This window comes from Mauremys mutica, chromosome 12 (assembly GCF_020497125.1).
Source record: "Mauremys mutica isolate MM-2020 ecotype Southern chromosome 12, ASM2049712v1, whole genome shotgun sequence".
Taxonomy (NCBI): Eukaryota; Metazoa; Chordata; order Testudines; family Geoemydidae; genus Mauremys; species Mauremys mutica.
Window position 1 is genome coordinate 79,349,900 of NC_059083.1, and position 20,229 is coordinate 79,370,128.

General features: G+C 50.1%; 1 protein-coding gene across 2 annotated transcripts in view; it reads right to left on the reverse strand.

The window, feature by feature from the left end:
- Positions 1–18,716, reverse strand: part of SLC39A11 (solute carrier family 39 member 11) — a 245,794-nt gene extending 227,078 nt beyond the window's left edge. The window contains exons 1-3 of one of the 2 annotated variants that reach the window (XM_044984502.1): positions 18,647–18,716; positions 16,550–16,683; positions 14,801–14,839 (exon numbers count right to left, since the gene is read on the reverse strand). In XM_044984502.1, coding sequence (XP_044840437.1) covers positions 14,801–14,839; positions 16,550–16,657 — 147 coding nt within the window. In that variant the 5' untranslated portion in view covers positions 16,658–16,683; positions 18,647–18,716. Of the gene's footprint in view, positions 1–14,800; positions 14,840–16,549; positions 16,684–16,946; positions 17,101–18,646 lie in introns of those variants that run through there. The other variant, XM_044984501.1, reaches the window with a different exon arrangement.
- Positions 18,717–20,229: the final 1,513 nt, after the last annotated feature.

Below are 20,229 nucleotides of genomic sequence, written 5' to 3' on the forward strand. Positions count from 1 at the left end.
CCAATTAAGAGCCTTCAGCAGGTTTGGTGTCCCCTCAGCCCCCAACTATCTACAGTACTTGCTTTTGGAGCCATTCAGCTACGGAAGGAAACTCATTTGTGACGGACTCCACTGGGAGTCTTCTCATTTGCCACGAAACAAAATTAATTCTTGTTTTCTTTTTTTTTTTTTTTTTTTTAAGTAAAATCAGTCTGAGGCCTGAGAAAAATATCAGCTAAGAAAAACGCTTAAGAATTAACAGAAAAGTTTCCTCAGCTTGGGATCAAACCCAGCCTTCTGGAGCCAGGCCTTCTCCCAGCACCCAAGCGGGCACTTTTCTAGACCCTCCCTTGAACAAAAACTAGGGAGAAGCGGAGGCTGAAGTTATAGAATCATAGAAACACAGGGCTGGAAAGGACCTGGAGAGGGTCATCCAGTCCTGCCCCCTCCGCTGAGGCAGGGCCAGGCAAACCTAGACCGTCCCTGACAGGGTTTTCTCCAACCCGTTCTTAAAAACCTCCAGTAATGGGAATACCACAACCTGCCTTGGAAGCCTGTTCCAGAACTTAACAACCATTTGAGTTAGACAATTTTTCCTAATATCTAACCCTAAATCTCTCTTGCCACAGTTGAAGCCCATTACTTCTTGTCCTGCCTCCAGTGGACATGGAATAATTGACCCCAGTCATTGTAATAGCTCTCAACATGTTTGAAGACTTATCAGGTCCCATTCCCGCCATCTTCTTTTCTCATGACTAAACATGCTCAGTGTTTTTAACCCTTCCTCATAGGTCACATTTTCTAAACCCTTTATCGTTTTTTGTTGCTCTCCTCTGGACGGACCCTCTCCAGTTTGTGCACATCTATCCTGGAACTGGAGACGGCACTCCAGTGCCAAACAGAGTGAGAATTATCTCCCGCATCTTAGACGACACTCTTGTTAATACACCTCAGAATTATACTAGACTTTTCTGCAATTGCATCATGTTCAATTCAATATTCAATCTGTGATCCACTACAATCCCCAGATCCTTCTCCACAGTACTACCACATCGCCAGTTATTCCCCAGTTTGCAGCTCTGCATTTGATTTTTCCTTCCTAAGTGCAGTCCTTTGCCCTGGTCTTTCCTGAATTTCATCTTGCTGAATTCAGACCAACTCTCTAATTTGTCAAGGTCATTTTGAATTCTAATCCTGACGCCAGCTTGGTGTCATTTGCAAATTTTATCAGCACACTTGCCACTCCATTATCCAAATCATGAACAAAGAAAACTGACTAGTACCAAAGTCAGGATTGACCCATGTGGGACACCACTACATACATCCTTCCCAGTTTGACAGCAAATCACTGATAACTACTCTTTGAATACAGTCTTTCAACCAGTTGTGCATCCACCTTATAGTAATTTCGTCTAGACCACAAATCCCTATTTACTTATGAGACTGTCATGTGGGACTGTGTCAAAAGCCTTACTAAAAATCTCAATATCTCACATCTAGTGCTTCAGAGGCTCATTGTTCAGTATGCAACTGGCCTGAACAGAGCACCAGGAAAGAAGCTGCAAGATACAACCTTGCACAAGCAAGGACCCAACCGGGCATCGCTTCCCCGTTTCTTCTGCTAGGAAAATACAGAGTGAAGTGGTCAATGAACTGGAGATGCCTTAACGCCTGTGAAGTTTGCCAGCCTGTGTACAAGAGCTGTCAGCAAGCTGAAGAGAATGAATCCACTTTCCTTATTCTTATGGCCTGAGCGTCCATCAATGGCAAAGAAGCCTGCACTGAGCCACTGCGAAACGTGAAGTCTCTTTTTAAGAGAAGCGGGATGTCTATCGCTTTAGACCCCAGCCCTCCAGGGGACCTTGTAGTCTTAACTTCCCACACCTCGTAAGAAAATGGGCTGTTACATTAGACAACCACAGCTGTCAAACTTTGTATTTTGAATACTCTTTAAAACCTCTTTAAAAACCAAAACTAAAAAAGGGAAGACCGTAACACGAGCCGAGGGAAAAGCTCAGTGGAATTACATCGTCACTTTATGGGAAAACATTGTTTCTCCAAAGAAAAGAGCGGGACAATTGCTGCTCATTCCTGTCCCCAATCTCCGATCTTGCTGACACTTAAGTCAATGGTAAAACTTCTATTAGCTTCAACGTAGGCAGGACCAGGCTCCAGGGATAGACATTACACTGCTTCCTGCTACCTCCGCACCTCTAAACAAAGACGCTGAGCTGGATTTCCAACAACTGGCATTACTTGCTTGGAAGGAAAATCTAGACTGTAGCGCGCCTTGGGGCGGGGACTGTCTTTGTGCTGTTTATGTACAATGCCCAGCACAGAGGGGTCTGGTCCGCAAATAAATGATCATCTTCTGTCTCTCCCACGTCAAATGTGCCTCCTCCATGGATTCCCTGCCTGGGGCACCCTGTCCTCTATCCTCCCTTCCCGACCTCTTGTTACGGTTACATGGAACTGGAACCCCAACACTTTTTTCTGCTAGAACATAGGGTCACGGTATGGCAAAAGTGGAAAAATCGGTGTCCTACAGCAGCACCTCAGTTATCTGAGTGCAAAGCACCTGGCCAGAGCTACCTAAACCTCGCCTGATCTTTGCAAATAGCTAGTGTGGGAAAACAATAATCAGATCAGCTCCGTCTTGCAGTCCTCACTCAGGCAAAGCTTCCAGTGCATCTCAGAGCAGACGCATGAGATTATCTTAGTTACGCTGATCTACAGCTGCAGCCAATCCAATGCAGTCACTGGTATCTATGGAGGACGCTCACCTAACTACAGAAATCAATTGAGTTTGCCCGAGGACTAGAGGATTTGACCCAATATGTTAAGTGACAACACGAGGGAGAAGGGAATAAATCACCCATGGCTGTCCGACAGCTGTCGTTCTAAGCCACTCGTGCAAGATGCTCACAAGTTAACGCAAAGACTAGAATTTACACCCAGGGAGCTGATCATATTAAGAATGCGATACCCAATTGCCAGCCCTTGTAACTGTCAAACTCCGACCCCACCCCGTTCATGAGAACGTCTCACTAACCAGCAAGTATAATCTTTTCCTAGTTAAGCGCTACATCCAGGCAGCAGGTTTGTTATCCTGCACTCGAAATACAATGCTCATCACGTGCGTCTGACGAAGTGGGTATTCACCCACGAAAGCTCCAATACATCTGTTAGTCTTTAAGGTGCCACAGGACTCTTGGTTGCTTTTTAATGCACATCTGCTTTCCCCAGAATTCAGACATTTATGAGGTTTCTTTTCCCTTCTGCTGGAAGGGCTGAGTTCACCCCAGGGCCGTCGCACTTTGCTTCTTTTCTAGCTCAGACTTTGTGTCCAGAAGTGACCATCACGATCATCTAGGCTGCAAACGACAGAATCTCCCCCATCCACTCCGGTAATCGGCCGAATCCCTCTGGCTGAGTTCAAGTCCTCACATCTTGATTTAAACACTTCAGGTTACAGACTCTCCACTTACACTAGTTCAAACCAGCAAGTGACCTGTGCCCCACGCTGCAGGGGAAGGTGAAAACCCGCCATGGCCTCTACCAGTCTGACCTGGGGGAAATTCCTTCCCAACCCTGGTGATCAGTGAGATCCTGAGCATGAGGACAAGACCCACCAGCCCAACCTCCGGGAAACAATTCGCTGTAGTAGCTCAGAGCCCTCCGCATCTAGGGTCCCACCTCCGGACCTTGGAGATATGTGCTAATGGCAGCCATGGAGAGGCCGCATAGGCAATCTCATAGTACCATCCCCTCCAGACACCTATTAAGTTCAATCTTGAGACAAATTGGGTTTTTTGCCCCCACTGCTCCCCTTGGAAGGTTGCTCCAGAGCTTCCTCTGATGGTTAGAAACCTTTGCCTAATTTCCAGCCTAAACATACTGACGGCCAGTTTATATCCCTTGGGTCTTGTGCCAACATTGGCCCTTACCATAAATAACTCCTCGCCCTCCCTGGTGTTTAGAGAGAGCAGGCAGACAAAGGTAGGGAGGATGGAAACTAAAGAGACCAGGGTTCAGTTCCCTGCTCTGCTACAGAGCCCACGTGTGACCTTGGGTAAGTCACTTCATCTCTCCAGGCCTCAGATACCCCATCTGCAGAATGGGGATAAGGGACACTTCCTTTCTCTGCTGCAAGCTCTTTGGGGCAGGGTCCGTCTCTGGTTCGGCGTTTGTACAAGCTGATGTTCCAGCCAGGACCATGCAGACCTGGTCTGAGCACGGGTAGGTACCGGGACGCTTACCATGGCCCTGACTGCACTCCTGCTCCCATCACTGCTGCCCCCAGTGGAGAGGAGCCAGAGGGAAACACCTGGTCAGAGTCACTGAGTAACCTCTGTTGCTGGGATCGGAGAGGATATTGCTCCTCTATTCCCAGCACATCCCTTGCGGAGGTTCTGGTTAGGGAGCCCTCATCCCTGCAATGAGTATAGCCAGCTTGGTTATCCACCCAGCTGACCCTCCGCCTTCATTAGCGCCTTTCATACTAGTCGCTCAAAGCAAGCACTCGAACCTCCAACCCCAACACACCTTTAGGAGTTGGGAAGTCTTAGCCCCACTTGGCAGGCAGGAAAAAAAACAAGACAAAGACAAGTGAAGTGACTTGCCCAAGGTCATTGAGCAAGTTTATGGCAGAGACACAAATAAAACGCTGACTCCTATTTCCCTGCTCTGTGTTCCACCCACTCCGCAAGACGTTGCCTTGGGATCAATCACACATGCCAGTGGCAGTTCCCATCCAATGCAATGTCGAACTGAAAGAAACCCAGGAGGCACCAATGGGCTAGTAGTACAAAGGGAGTGAAAAGAAAAAACAACCAACCACCCCCACCCCCCGCGCGCACACACACACTCACACACACACACACACACTTCTAAGTGACCGGCTACCCATTGGAACTACAGCTAGCCAGAGGCCAGACAGGGACAGAACCAGGGGCTCAGCTGATCTTCAGCAACCCAAAAACAAAGGGTGCTCTGAGACATGCAATGGGAGCTGGGCATGCAGCTCAAAGCACAGTTTGGCCCTTGTACGCTCATGCATGGCTTCAGAATGCCTCGGAAACAGCATTAATTCGGAGATGTTAATTAAAAGTCGTTTAATGCTCCGGAGCCAAGATGGAATGATGTCCATAAGCCCGCCGGCTGCTCTGAACCCAGGAGGAAGAGGAGGGAAGGGAGAGCATGGAGAGTGGCAGGAAAGGAAGCTGGGCATTTAAATACAGAGAGGTCTCTGGCAGCCCAGACACCTTTGCTGATTGTGTCACAGTAACCAGAGATGGCAGCATCTCTTGTCAGCCTGAGAACAAGCAGCAAACAAAGCCAGGGAGCGGATTTGTTTTAATTTGCTAGCTCAATAACTCAATGCCAGTGGAGCGGCAGGTGTGCGCCAGCCTTCCCTAGTGAAGATGGGGCTTCCCGGAGCCAGACTCACACTGGCTCAAAGGTGGCTGTGCCATGCACCAGTTTTAACCAGGGAAACAAACCTTCCCCTGCCCAGTATTTCCTGGGTATTTCTATAGCCCCCATTAAAATGCTATTGGAGCATCTCACGATGTTTAGTGTGTTTATCCTCACAACACCCCCGGGAGGTTGGGACTAGCTCCCTTTTACAGGTGGGGAAACTGAGGCACAGAGCTGCCAAGTGACTGACCCAAGGCCACAAAGACAGTCTGTGGCAGACTGGGAATTGAATTCAGGTCTCCCAAGTCTTAGACTAGCACCCTAACCACTAGACCATACTTCCTTAGCACCAGGAGCTGCCATCTAGCCAAAGACTGGGCACAACAATCTGTCAGAGAAGGACCACTCTATGGTAATGCAAACCTCCCTGCCGGGGGAACACGCCTGTTCTTGTCAGCACCGGTGGTGGCATTTGTCCCATGGCAGCCCCCCTCCAAAGCTCAATTCCAGAGTCCCTACTAATGGGACCTTGAGTTTCACTTTGGCTTTCACTTTGTCATCAGGGACAAGTAACAGTCACCATGCGAGGGGGGGGGCCCCTGCGATTTCATGGTGCCAGCCCGTGGCTTCACTGCAAACGAGAGGTGCGCTGTACGTTGAGACGTCTGTTCCCACCTCGGGGTAGCTAGCCAAAGTAAAACCCAGGCGACTGCACACAGGGTTGACCTTGACACTCGATCCCAAGTTAAAGCACTTCTCCGTGCCCTGTCTCCAGCAGGATTTTCCATCACATTAGCTATCTCGATGCACTGTAAAAGAAAAAAAAAACACCCATTTTCACAGCGAAGACAGTCTGTTGCTAAGCAGCAGCACGGTATGTTGTCACCACACCACAGGGCTGACGCAAGACCAGAACGCAGGCTTCTGCCGTGGTTTCATCGGCAGTGGCAATTTTAACGATGTACCCGATTAAAGCCACAAGTCTTGCAAGGGAGGGAGAAGGGAGATCTCCATCCACAGAAGAAAATATATGGGGATGGAGGGAGACACTCAAGAGAACGTTTCATCAGCCAAACTGTTCAGCAAGAAGGAACTTTGCCTCATTAAGGCGCTGATACCAAGACCGGGCCCCGCGCTTGGGAAGGCATTTCAGCTTTGCATGTTCCCAACCCAATTTTATCTGGCCCTGAAAGGGAAGATTCAACGCCGGACAAGTCAGGTGCTGTTTAAAGCTCTCCCTTTTCCCGAGGGCAGCGAACTGAACGCCAACGCAGTGAGGGAAGATGGAACATCAGGCCCTCTGGGAAGCTGACTGTGTGTATCGGTATGGTAAACTTCAGTGGGAAGAGACAGCACTTCTCAGACTCTCACTCTCGGAGCACATGATGTCTGGATCCCACATCAGATGCCCACCTCCAGGTTATTAAGACCCTATCACCACGGTAACTAATCATCTCGGTTTTCAGTATACACAACCCTCCTGAGAGGCAGGGCAGTGCTATTATCCCCAGTTTGCAGGTGGGGAATTGAGACAGAGAGACTAAGTAACTTGACCAAGGTCAGAGAGGATGTTTGTGGCAGAGCCGGGAATTGAACCCTTGCTTCTCAAGTCCCAGGCTGATGCCTTAACCATGGGCTATCCCCTTCCTCAAGATGCAGAGCACACTGCCTTTCTCTTTTCAGAGGGGCATTGATACAATAACCAAATCTTGTACTGAAGCTTTGTTAAAGACGTTCCAGGGCTCATAGGTGCTGGAACTAGGGGTGCTCGTTCCACCCCCTGACCTGAAGCGGTTTCCATCATACACAGGGTTCACAGTTTGGTTCAATGGCTCTCAGCACCCCCACTACACAAACTGTTCCAGCCCCCCTGCTGGGACCAAAGGTGAAACACAAACCCCCAGCTAGAACGGGCAAGAACACCTCATGCATGATGACAGGTTTCAGAGTAGCAGCCGTGTTAGTCTGTATCCGCAAAAAGAACAGGAGTATTTGTGGCACCTTAAAGACTAACAAATTCACGAAAGCTCATGCTAAAATAAATGTGTTAGTCTTTAAGGTGCCACAAATACTCCTGTTCCTCATGCATGATGTTCTATTCAGAAGACCGTGAGCTGCCCTCTGGGAAGCACAGGCATATGTTTTCAGGAGTGTCTCGCTAGTGATTTTGGGTGCTCAATTCAAAACATCTTAAAAACGGGCCTGATTTTCAGGAAGTGCCCAGCACCCACCTTCGGAAACAGTCCTCTGTAGATGTCCCAAGTCAAACACCCCAAAAATCACGAGCCATTTGCAGCCGTTTAGATCGTGTACTTTGTGTTCTTCAAAAGAGCAACGGATTCAGGCTGTACTCCTGCCAGGACTGAAAGTCCCACCTGTCCGAAGCTACGTACGGACCAAGACCAGTCTAGAAGCGTTCCTCTGAACCCAAAGACCAGCGACACGAACCAAGAGGGCCAGAAATTATTATAGCAGTGAAAAGCTGGCAGTGCCAGGCCAAAAGGACAAGACAGCGTGATGGACCATTATCGAGAAGTGGAGTTATCTGCACCTAATTTGGATCCTCAGGTCCAAATCTTCACTTCAAAACCCAGAGACAGAGTGTCTGAAGGCAAAACAGAGAGAATGGAGAGAAAAAGAAAGAAAAATTTTTTTCAAAAGCTAGCTTCTGCCTCTCTTCCCTCCATCCACTGAACAAAATGCAGCGGAGGCCAAAGCTCAAAGCAATTTTCAGCACACTCCACTTCACACATCAGGTTGCTCTAGCACAGAAAGTTAAGGTCAGCATCTAATCTGCATCTCTATAGAGAGGTGTTCTCTAGCTCTTCCATCCTTATGGATGCAGAAATCTACTCTCCCAGCACCTGGTGTATGTCTGTGCGCAGAAGAGGTTTGCACATACACGCTGGCTGGGTACTGTAGTGCAATCACCCTATGATGCTCCATCACGTTATTTTACATGGATTTAACCCCAGGGCATGCCAGGGAGCCCAGATTAAAGCAGAGATAGCAGAAATCCCAGCAAAGCAGGAGCAACTAGTCTGACTAAAGGCCTGTTGGTAAAGCGATTTCTATCAGGGCTGATTGTGAGCAATGGGGCTGGTCCCGCCGGTTTGTTATTGTAGGGTTGCTCAATCACAACCAGCAGCTCATTGCTTTTGCGCTTGCTTTTTAATGTGCAAGTATTTTCTGTGGAAGAGGCTTTGTATACAAGAAGCAAAACAGACTTCCTCTCTGCCTTGGCTGCAAGAGGCACTGACTACATACTCGCAATCAAAGGGAGAAACAAGGGTTTAGCAGAAACATATTTAACAATCAAAATAACCCAAGATTGCGGCAGTGTAACGGCAACCTGAAGAAACAGCTTTTAAGGGGGGCGGGGGGGTTAAGAAATAACACATGGCTTTTTTTAATCGGCTATTTTCCCCATCCTATTTTTCAATAGGAAGGAAGCCACTCAAGAAAGCTTGCAAATTAATCTCTTTCTGTATTGCTCCTCTGGTCACTTAACGAAGCAGGTCGAGACTGGATAGGAGCAGTGAATAGCTCATCTTGCTCCAGCTAGTCCGCATACCACAAAGCGTGTGGCATTCTCTATCTATCCGCAATGAAGAATTCACAGCCCAGCTTATTAACAAGCAGCACAGTGGAATTCAGTCCGGCTTCCAGCCGGGTTCCTGCCAATTCGTTTCTCTCTAGGTTCCATGCAAGCCACCTGGTGCTCAGATAATACTTGTTTCAAAGCCCTTCACACAGCATGCTGAGTCGCAGGAGATGGCGATTTTCCAAAAGAGGAAGATTAATTATTCTTGCCCAAGCTTGACGCCAACACAAAGAGGTGAGGTCCGCGGGAAGTTTCTAACTGATTCGGAAAGGTTAGAGTGTCGTGTCATTAGGGATTCAAAAGAATGCCCACGACAACTCACAGCTGATTTGTAACTGCTGGATGCATCTCAAAAGGCATCTGGTCTCATGCTCATGGCACCCTCATTTTGCACCATGTAGGTCCAGGAAGCCACACGAGCAGCTTCTTTTATACAGAGGAGTCATCCTTTCGATAACTGGTAGGAGTAGGAGGCAGGAAACGGTCCCATCCCCAGCTCTGCCACAGACTCCCTGTGCGACCGAGAGCATGTAACTCAAAACTCCGTGCCTCAGTTTTCCCATCTGCATAATGGGGAGAACTAACAGTTGTGAGGCTTCGTTTATTAATGCATATAAAGCACTTTCAGAGCCTCAGACAGAAGGTGCTAGCTGGGGCAGGACATTATTGCCCACCAGCGCACAAGATCCCAGCTCCATGGACCATGCCACTCTGCCCCCCAACTTCTCCCGAGAGTGAAGAACTCGGCACAGCATCCCGCACCAAAACACAGGACCTCCACCCACTCAAAACTAAAGGCAACTCCAGCAGACGCTCCAACTCCCATCAGCTGTGCTCCTAGGGAACCGCTCCAGAGCTGCTCAGACCATCAGGCCAGTCTCCTGTTCTTCAGGAGCCAGCTGTGGGGGGGGAAAACTCCACACTAAAATGCAAGTGAATCCTATCGCCCAGGGGCACAGTGCAACAAAACCATCTCAGGCAATAAACAGCTGTACAACACTAGAAGTGTCCGAGAAGCTGGGCTGAGAACAGCCTTTGGAGGAAGTTAGTTTGCTCTTTTACCAGATAAATACAGCCCTCGGACACAGATTTTGCAGGAAGAGGTGTACGCAGACATTAAGGAATACGGTTCCATCACAACATTGGGGCCTTACCCACACCACTGCACTCTACAGGAGGGGCTCTCAAACTGGGGGTCGTGAGGTTATTACGAGGGGGTCACGAGTACATACCTCCCAGCTAGTAAGTCTGCTGTGAAAAGAGAGATTAACAAACATACAAATATCACTTTTAAATATACACGTGTTTTTAATTCCTAATGGGGAGTCGCACTCAGAGGCGTCGCAGTACAAAACGTTTGAGAACCACGGCCCTACAGGCTCCAGGGACTGACAGCATGCACACAGCTCCCATCCCGGGAGACCTCTACCCATGGACAGGTTACTCTGTAGTTGTCCACTCCACTGTGTTTCGCGCCTTCCTCTGAAGCATCTGGTACTGACCTCTCTCAGTATCAGGGTAGCAGCCGAGACAGAGCCAGAGTGGCAAATGCTACGTTGACCAATATCAAGCATCCTGCTTGGTTTCTAAAATTGCTAGATCCAGCCCTGTCCGAATCTGGAGGTTTTCTAAACAGACAGAGCCAGGCCAGCTTTCTTGCTAATCTCGGGAGCACCTGGAGGAAGTTTTTTAGTGCGCTGGTGTGTGAACACCCAAGCATCACAAGCCAGAGAGGTCAGATTCCACCCATCACGGACAAACCCCTCGTGGTGATAACTGACTGGCCAGCCCACTAGCAAAGCAGGCAGCACATTCCTTGCACATTTCATCTGATCAGAAATGAGCTCTGGCGCTGCCGGGAGGCTACCTCAGGACCGGTGTAAGTTGCCAGTCCTCTCATGAGTCTTTCCATAATTACCAGAGCGCTCGCATCTGGGGACGCTGACAAACAGCAGCCACCCAACCATCATCCCGTTGCTGCCAGTTTCATTCGACAGAGCTACGAGATTAGGAGACGGGCCCCAACTTGTGCCTATGCCAGCATTTGGCAGTTTGGCCGACGCAGCTAATGCCAAGCACTTGGACACAGTGGCAAGTCACTGAACCCATGATGCAGTCGCTTTAAATAAACCAACACCGTAGCAACATGTGAGACGCCCGAGCAGCGCCTTCAAATCAGGAGGCTGCTGGCAGCAGCTCTGTTTCTTCAGCATCAATTTCACCACCATGGCTGGTGAATTTGGTACACGTGGCTGAAAAAAGAACTGGATGCTGCACCCCTAAAGCAACGGGACCCCCCTTCAGCTCATGCGGTGACAGGAGAACAGGGCTCTCAGCCGAGCTGCTGGTGGGCATTTGCTTAGGTCACGTCTGGTGAGTCTGACAGTTAGAACCGTGAGAGTGTTTAGTCCAGCAACAGAAATATCAAGGTCAAGACAGCTCTGGCGGATCCCCAGGCTAAAGCAGAAGGAACTGCCGCAGGGAAGGGACAGGGAGTTCAGTGACTCTGGAATGAACAGCATCAGCAGAGCTGGCTAGGGCCAGGGCCAGACTAAGAGGGTAATCCGGGGATCGGGATGGAGGCCCAGTGTCTGACCTGCCAAGAGCGTGGCACTGCAATAGCAGAAAGTGCCGGGGCTCAGGGATTGAGGTGCATCAGCAGAGCCCAGGGAGGATGCGCCCAGCACCTCTGTATTCTACCCCGGGTGCATCTTGTTTTCATAGGAGAAAAACATGACGAGTAAGGTTCAGCTCAGAGGGCGAGCAGAAAGGCTGGAGGCAGAGTTAGAGAACGGGATGCTGCCATCCGCAGTGGAAGGACTGCTGCAATACGAGACCCTTCGAAGAGTATTATTTCTATTACTGTAACCCAAAGGCACGCGGTCACAGACCGGACCCCAGCGCACTAGGTGCTGTACTAACACTAAACAAAGAGACACTCCCGCCCCAAGAAGGAAGAAGAAATCTCAGATGCCACCTTTGAAGAACAAAGGCAAATCTACCAACGTTAGCCCAGCCATTCTGTCCCACTCAGACAGGCAATGACCACAAAAATAACCCTGCGCATTCATCTCCTGCCGCAGCCATTCTTCCCGTGCAGCTGGCTGGAGACACACACAGCGCTGCCTCTCCTCCTCGTTCCCAACTGCTAAGCCTCATCTGAGGGGCGCTAACAATACATTTGACACGTCCCCATCCAAGTCAATTGCTGCGGTTGCTACAGGGAGGTCCCATTATCACCCAGGAAAAGCGGGGAGGGGTTCGCAGGCTGGCAGATGGGGCAAGAGGTGTCCAACAGACAATGCAGCCATTAACAAACCCAGAAGAGTACGAGAGACCACGCGCGACAGCTGGAGAGGAGAGGCGGACACCCGGAGGAGACGACGCTGCTGTAGCCAACGGCTCATCAGGTCGCAGAAGTGCTGAGAGGTGCGAGGATCTCATCTCTGTTAAGACATTAAGCAGACCCGCGGGGCCCAGCCATTCCCCCACCCCCACTACACTTGCACAGAAATGCTTTCAGGGGGTTAATGTTCTGCTGCCGCGGCTCTCGGACTTCTGCAGAGTTGGCCACATTTTAAGACAGGAGGGAAACCCGGCGGACGGCTCCTCTTCGGCAGTTCCACAGCCTCTTGGTGGCAACTGCAGCAACTAGCATCCTAGAGCAGCAATATCAGGAAAGCACCTCGTGGATTTCCAGCCGTGCTCAGCCTGATTTACCAGCGGGAAATGAGGGGTCACCACGGATTGGCTGGCTGCAGACCACCAGCAAGCAGAGTTTGGAAACCTCAGTCCAACAATACCGCATGGCTCAACACAGGCCAGCAGCAAATGAAACCCGACCCTGCCCTGTATGGCACTTTGGCAATTCAGGCCCGCTAATGCCATCCGGAAGCCTGGACAATTTGCAGCTGGTTCTTTTTGTGCAGCATGCTCCACCGAGGGGGCCGGGCCAGCAATCAGAGCATCCTCGGGTAGTTTTAGCTGCTAGCAATGTTATTAACTGCTGCAGAAAAAACAAAGCAGCCAGAAATCCACTGCAGACAGGTGAATGGGCTTCCAGCTTGCCTCGAGCACAGATGGGCATTTGCTGTGCTCCAGGAGTTGCTGACACATACAGGATACACACTCAATCAACCAGGATCTGTATGTTTCGCAGAATCATTCAGCCACACAGGCCTGATTAGAACAATGATCCAGAGGCGTGCTTTAGAGAGACAAGCCAGGACGCCCTCAATTAAGGCCAAAACTCTAGCTACCTGCCACCCTATTACGCCACTGGCCAGGAACACGGACCCCAAAGCATTCTGGGAGAGAACTAAACAAGACAGTGCCCAGTGCTGGGTGGCCACAGAGCCAGACTTGAAAAAGTAACACCTTCACACCCACAGTGCACTGCAACCCAACATCTGGACCTCCTTTCCTGCGCTAGACACCAAGGCCAGGAGCCAAAGCATTCCTCTGGGGCTTTTCCCCATTGCCACATGCCTCCTAGAAAGGGGCATGGACCTTGCAAGGTGGGCAGCACCTCCAAAGGAAGTGGGAAACGGCCAGCAGTTTCCTCTAAGCACCCAGAGCCAGAGACATTTCTACATTGGTTGCTCAGCTGCTCACGTACATTCAAGCTCCTAGAAGACAAGCCAGTGATTTACCAATTCAGAATACAAGATACCAAGCTCACCCGAATCCTCGGGAGGTTTTCCACCAGCCTGCCCTGATGCTGTCTAAGCCAACTCTTCAACCCGTCCCCCGAATTACCGCGTGCCTTGCAGAAACACACAGTCTCATAATAACCGTTCCGTTTACATGAGGCTGTTGATTTAGGCCTGAATCATGTAAAGGCTCAACTCCCCCCTGACGACTTCAAGCACCTGAAATCACTGGGATACTCAGACACAAAGTTAGCCACGTGCGTCAGTCTGTGCAGGATCAAGGTTCTTTCACTCCTCCTAGCCACAGAAAGAAGTTGCAAGGGGCACACTTCAGAAAATCCAGACAAGCAGCACTGAACGTGAAGGCCACACCCACCACAGGTGAAAAATCCTGCTTTGTGCCAGACAGACACGGCATCTGTCCAGGCTGCACTACCTCCAACCTCCCCTAGGAGGCAGTGACATGGGACAGGACTTTAACCAGGCTGTACCACAGCGTTTCTCAAACTCCAGGGGGTCCGCCGGCCCCGCTGATCAACTCCTCCCCCGCGCCTCCTGCATGCCAGCGAACACCTGTTCCCCAGTGTGCAGGAGGCATTGGGAGGGCAGGGGAGGAGTTGGTTCGGGGCCGCTGGCCCTGCTGATATGATTCCACCCCCTCCCCTGAGCGTGTCCCGTCCCTGCTTCTCCCGCTCCCTCTCAGTGCCTCCTGCACGCCGCTGAACAGCTGTTCCCCAGCATGCAGGAGGCGCTGGGAGGGAGAGGAGCGGGGACAGGGCACACTTGGGGGAGGGGGCAGAAAGAGGTGGGGAAGAGGAGGGGCAAAAGTGGAGCAGGGGAAGAAGTGGGGCAGGGGTGCGACCTTTGGGGAAGGGGTGAGGGCGGGGCCTGTGGCTGAGCAGGGAGTTTGTGGGGCCGCAACATTTTTTAAAATCAAAATGTTTTGATGTTCCTCGGGTTGCTAAAGCTTGGAACCGCTGCTTTACCAGATTCCTTCCCTGCCTCACGTAGCCTTAATTAGATCTCGGACACACACAAAAAACATCAATGTGATGACACAGCCAGACGAAGCAAGGGGGTGGCTTAGGAGAGTACTTGCGGCAGAGGATGAGCAGAATTAGGATGTCCCAGTGGGTACTGTACTTACCCCAGCAGCGAAGCCCAGGCTTCCATCTAGGATCCGCCTCTGAAAATTAAAACAGAGCATTTAATTTACCACCTGCTAAAAGAAACAAGGTGCAACTGCTTATGGCATGAGAGCAGCGCTGAGGGGAGTTCGCAGCTCTGGCCCTGATTCTAAGATCCTTATATGCTCCCCCATTACTGCAGTATTTGAGTGCCTCCCAATCTTCAATGTACACGACATCCCTGGGAAGTGGTGCAACTATCCCCACTTTCCAGATGGGAAACTGAGGCACAGAGCCACTAAGTGATTTTCCCAGTGTCACAGGGTCTCTGGTAGAGCAGGGAACTTGGATCCCCTGAACCCTAGGCTGGCACCCTAACCACTAGGCAATCCTTCCTCTCAAAGCATGTACCTAACTTCTCATGCTTATGTCCCATTTTGACTTCAGTGAGTCTTTAGCACCTTCCTAGGCAGTGTGCTGCTATATAACGTGCTATATATAGGAGGACCTAAGAACGAGCTTAAAGTTCAGGCTGTACTTTGCCTCTGTCAGGTGAGCATCTTGTTTGCCGTTCTTCAGTTTTCTCTCAAGTCTGGTTTGTATCCAACAAATACTGAAACCAGAATATCAGTCAACTGACTGCACACCCTGTCAATTATTCAGGGCATCCTGCTGCCTAGCTTGCGCACGGCGTGATTCACCCTTCCTCAAGGGGAAAAAATTAATATACTCCCGCTAAGGGACTCTCCCTTCAAAACCAGGCTCCTGAATAGGTCACCCAAGAAGAGCTTCAATAAGAAATAGGTTGGGAAGTGGGATGACATCCGAAGGAAACACTGACACAGGCCTGCAGCTTTTCAGAAGGCAGCTTAGGAGACAAAGAGCCAGAGCAGAGTCTCAGCTAGTTCAACCCCAGAACTGACCCAAGTTCCAAATAAAGTCCCGTACATCACTGGCGTAAAGGCAGCCGAGAAGAAGCTACTCCAGCTGCAGATCTCAGCCGCCCGCTCACCCCTTGCTCCCAAACGCTTGAGAAAGCAGCCTGCCCTTGCAGGATGCTGCAATGGTGAACAGATCTGAGCTATTCCAGAGCCGAGGCTCCCTGACCGAACACATCTCGGATCAGAGAGCCAAGCAGGGTTCTTTCCTTCTCATGTGCCACCACCAGCAAGGTAGGCCACTCGGTTACACCCAGCAACAAAATTCTGACAAGCAGCTGGAACTTGGTGAACGATAGCACTGCTGATGCACGAGTCAGAACAGAATCTAGCTCCCTCTCCCACAGCTGCACTGGCTCCAGCAGGCCAGCAGGAGTACGAGCTACTTTTTGTCATTAAAACCTGCTCTCCTGCCTGCGCATACAGAGGGAGGGAGACCTGTTGAGGAAGAAGCTGTCTTTCCACATCCCATTTCCTGAGGAGAACCACATTTGATGGCTTTACAGTTGTAATCTAACACCAATCTTCCTCTCCCTCCTCCTCCTCCCTCCATCCTTCCTCCCCCGACCCACAGAGGAAAATAAATGCAAAAGATATTTGCTTGTGTGGCATAAGTGCCTAGGTACGCACCCGAGAGCTGGATTTACAAGGGAGCAGGGGTGGGAGGGAGACTCCCTCCAACATCATAATGTGCAAATAAAGACTTCCCTCTTCCCATCCAGAAGTCAGAGCCATACAGGCCAAATCAGGGCCTAATTATTTTGTATTGATCACACAGAAATCGCGTCTGGAAAGAGGAATGTGTTTTCAGAACTGAACGGCAACACCCACCTGGCCACTGGAAAATACAAAGACTAGCGCAGAGCCAGCAGCTGTCAGCCCCCAGGTAAATAAAGTCCCGAGCAGCGCCTGGACCACCGGACTGCAGTTCTGGATCATGCTGAACGCACTCGGGTTTTACCGGCCTAGAAGAGATTTGGTGCATTAGGAGAGAGACAGCGGCAACATAGAACAGGCATTACAGGGGACAAGACATCCCTTCCCTGTTATTAACAGCAGCACCTTAGGGCCTGGTTCTCAGAAGGGCTAAGTCCCTGTTGCTCTCTACAGAGCTGTAAGTCCTCAGCACTTCTGAAAGAACAAGCCCTTCTATTAGGAATGACAGCTGTAGTTTACATCAGCTACCCAGGAGGCTTGCCTGCATTTCACCCCGCACCAACGAACCTACCCTGGTCCATTTCACTTTTGTGTATGGCCAGTTTCTGGTTCAGGCAGGCTGGCAGAACGCCAGCGTTTGGGGGGTTGAAATCCTGCCATTGGCAGACTGGAGCCCATGCAGCTCCTCACGGACTAGGATGGTGACTCAATCCAAGAGCAGGATCAAGGCTCAAAGGTTGGTCAACATGTGGAGTGACTGAAAAAGAAAAACCCACCGTTACATTCCTAGCAGTGTTGATATTTTAGAAAGTTCCCATAAACAAGTGAAAAGAAAGTACCATTTCAATCCAAACTCCACAAGCATGGTTCCTATGGCCACCTTTGGTCTTCCCGCTTCCCTTTCTAGCACTTTTTCTGTTCACCCCTCAAAAATGAGACGCGAGATGCAATTAAGTCTGCACACCCTCCTCACCCTGAGCAAAAGGATGCATTTGCTCTTTTCCATTTCACTTAGACTGCACCAGAGAAGTGTCTGCTTAGGCCACTCCAAAGCGCGCCCACCACGTTCCACCTACGTTGCCTAAGACAGTTTGACCCCACTTTAGCATTTTGAACATTAGTGCATTCACAGCACTATTTTCATTGCACAAATAATTTGCAGACACTTATGTTGTGCAGGAAAAGGAGAGCTAAGGCAGGGTACTTGGATACTTCTGAAATAATATTATTCAGCAGCAACCAATCATGTAAGGAAAGAAACACAGATGTTTTATTATTTCATCTGAGGAATGCCTAGATAACGTGAAGCAGTTATATCACACTCCCCCAAGGAGACATTTACTGAGATATTTCGCTCTGCCAACCATGACTTTAAAAAAAAGAAAGAAAAAGGACAAGTATTAGCACATCTCTGCACTATCTCTTTAGAAATCTGTGCAGATTCTTTCTACCTGCTGAACTTAACGTTAAAGGTTAACAAAAATGCCCGCCTCCACTACTCCAACTTTCACTCCCTACTTCACCACAAAAGCTCAACACAGAACCCAACTCTACAATCCACCCTAAAGATTTCAAATTACTCTCGTGGTCCAAACCGACCCACATGCGAATGCATGGCTCACAGTGTCAGACCTGGTCTTTTAAAGGTCCCTTTTCTTTTTAAAAGTCTTGCTGCAAAACCAAAACAGAGCAGGGCCCTGTTAAACTGAAGTCTTATCATTTCATTCCCTCACGCACACAAGACAATCTCACTCTTAAGCGAAAGTTCACTAAGCGCACCCCCCACCAGGCTGGTTTACAACAGTCCAGGACTTGCTACTCCAGGAGTTTCACTCCCCCTGGGCCCATGAGCACCTCAGACATCATTAATAAGCCGCTCCTATTGCACGTCCAGCTCTCCTACAAATCACACCGGAGAAAACACTGGCCCTGCCTCACACAACCAGGACGTGAATGAATGAGCTACCTTGGAACAATGCAACCTGCTCCTAAGCACTGCCAGCAAGGGTGGTCCTGGGCCCTATTACTTTTTGCACACTCGGGAGGGCTCCTTTATACACCCACCAGCTAGGGACTAGCAAGTTTAAACCCTGCCAGCCCTGCTGCCCCCCAGCGTGAAGGGCTTTTCCCCCTGGAACACCCCACCCAGAGCCCCTGGGTTGCTTGGTTGGCTGGGTGTCTGTGGGTCGTGCAGGGCCAGGGGGGCCTTTTCACTCTGATCTGCAGCAGGCCCTGAAAGTCCCCCTGGGAATGGGAAAAACCCCAACTCACTGCATGCACTGCAGGGACCCCCAGCCACTGCCACCAGCTCCAGCTCCTGCGGCCACTTCCGGCTCCCCCCCCTGCACACGTGTCTCAAGGCCACCCCTGCGGGGCCCGCCCACTTCTCCTGCCGCGCCCAATCAGGAGGGACGCTCGATTCTATGGTTCGCCTCGCGCGGGGCTGGGAAAGCGAAGCAGGCGGGCGCTTCTCGAGGGGACTGCTTTGCCGAGTCATGCTTTTCGCCCCTCCTCGCTCTAGCAAAACGCGTTGCTCCTGGCAAGCCGGAGCTTCCCTCGGCTGTTGTGGCAGTGCAGCCTCTGAACTAGGTTCAAGGAAAGAAAGGGGCCGTGCAAGGGCACACGCAGGGCAAAGCTTATTGCAAGGACCAGTGTGCAAACTCCTGCGCTTGCATTGTGCTGACCGATCCTTTGCAGGGAGGTAGATTCAATAAGGGACAAAGTGCATCCTCGGTTGGCCTGATTCAGGCACCCAATAAGGGACGGGTGATCAGCCTAGTTACAACCCCTCTGGTCTGAATCCGAAGTAAGCAGCACCCTGTGCCAGTCGTTATTTTATTTGCCCTGCGGTGATATGTCGACATAGCTGCCACGTTCTGCACAGCTCCGCCTGTGCCAGGTTGTGCAAATCACCCTAATTTATGTGCACATAACCGTAAACCTCAATGTATGGCCAATACACCCAACGGGTGGCTGCAGATGGGAGGGAGGGGGTGTAGAGGTGATGGGGAAGGTGAGTGGGTGGGTGCCCAGGTATCTGGGAGTGCTTGGGTGGTGCAGAAAAGTGCAGGGATCAGTCCACAAACATGGAGCATTTTCCAGGCTGCAGACCATAGAGAGGAGTGTTGGAAAAATACACTCTACTGGCTAGGAAATTATCTACCATCTAGAACAGGGGTGGCAACCTATGGCACGCGTGCCAAAGGCGGCACGTGAGCTGATTTTCAGTGGCACTCTCACTGCCCAAGTCCTGGCCAACCGGTCCAGAGGGGAGCTCTGCATTTTAATTTAATTTTAAATGAAGCTTCTTAAACATTTTAAAAACCTTATTTGCTTTACATACAACAATAGTTTAGTTATATATTATAGACTTATAGAAAGAGACCTTTTAAAATGTATTACTGGCACGCGAAACCTTAAATTAGAGTGAATAAATGAAGACTCGGCCCAGCACTTCTGAAAAGTTGCCGACCCCTGATCTAGAAGCAGGAAACAGAAAGAAAAGATATTTTTTTCCACTTTCTAGTTGCTCCCAGTTAAAAGTAAATAGCTACTGCTGGTTAACTGAGTGGTGCTGATTTTTCCTGTCCTTTTGCAATACTGATCTTTCTCTTTCTTTCTATGTGATAGTTTGTAAATAATAATAAATATGTATTTCCAGTAGCCCTCACAACGTAGGTGCTGGACAAACATAAAGGAGGCCCAGCTCCCTGCCCCAAAAAGTTTACAGGGATTTATATTTATGTTCAATATGTTTTCCTGCCCACAGTGAATTATTAGCACAAGACACCGCTCCCCCGGGGCAGATCTTCCAGGGCTCAGCACCCAGCAGCTCCCACTGTGACTCTCCTGCT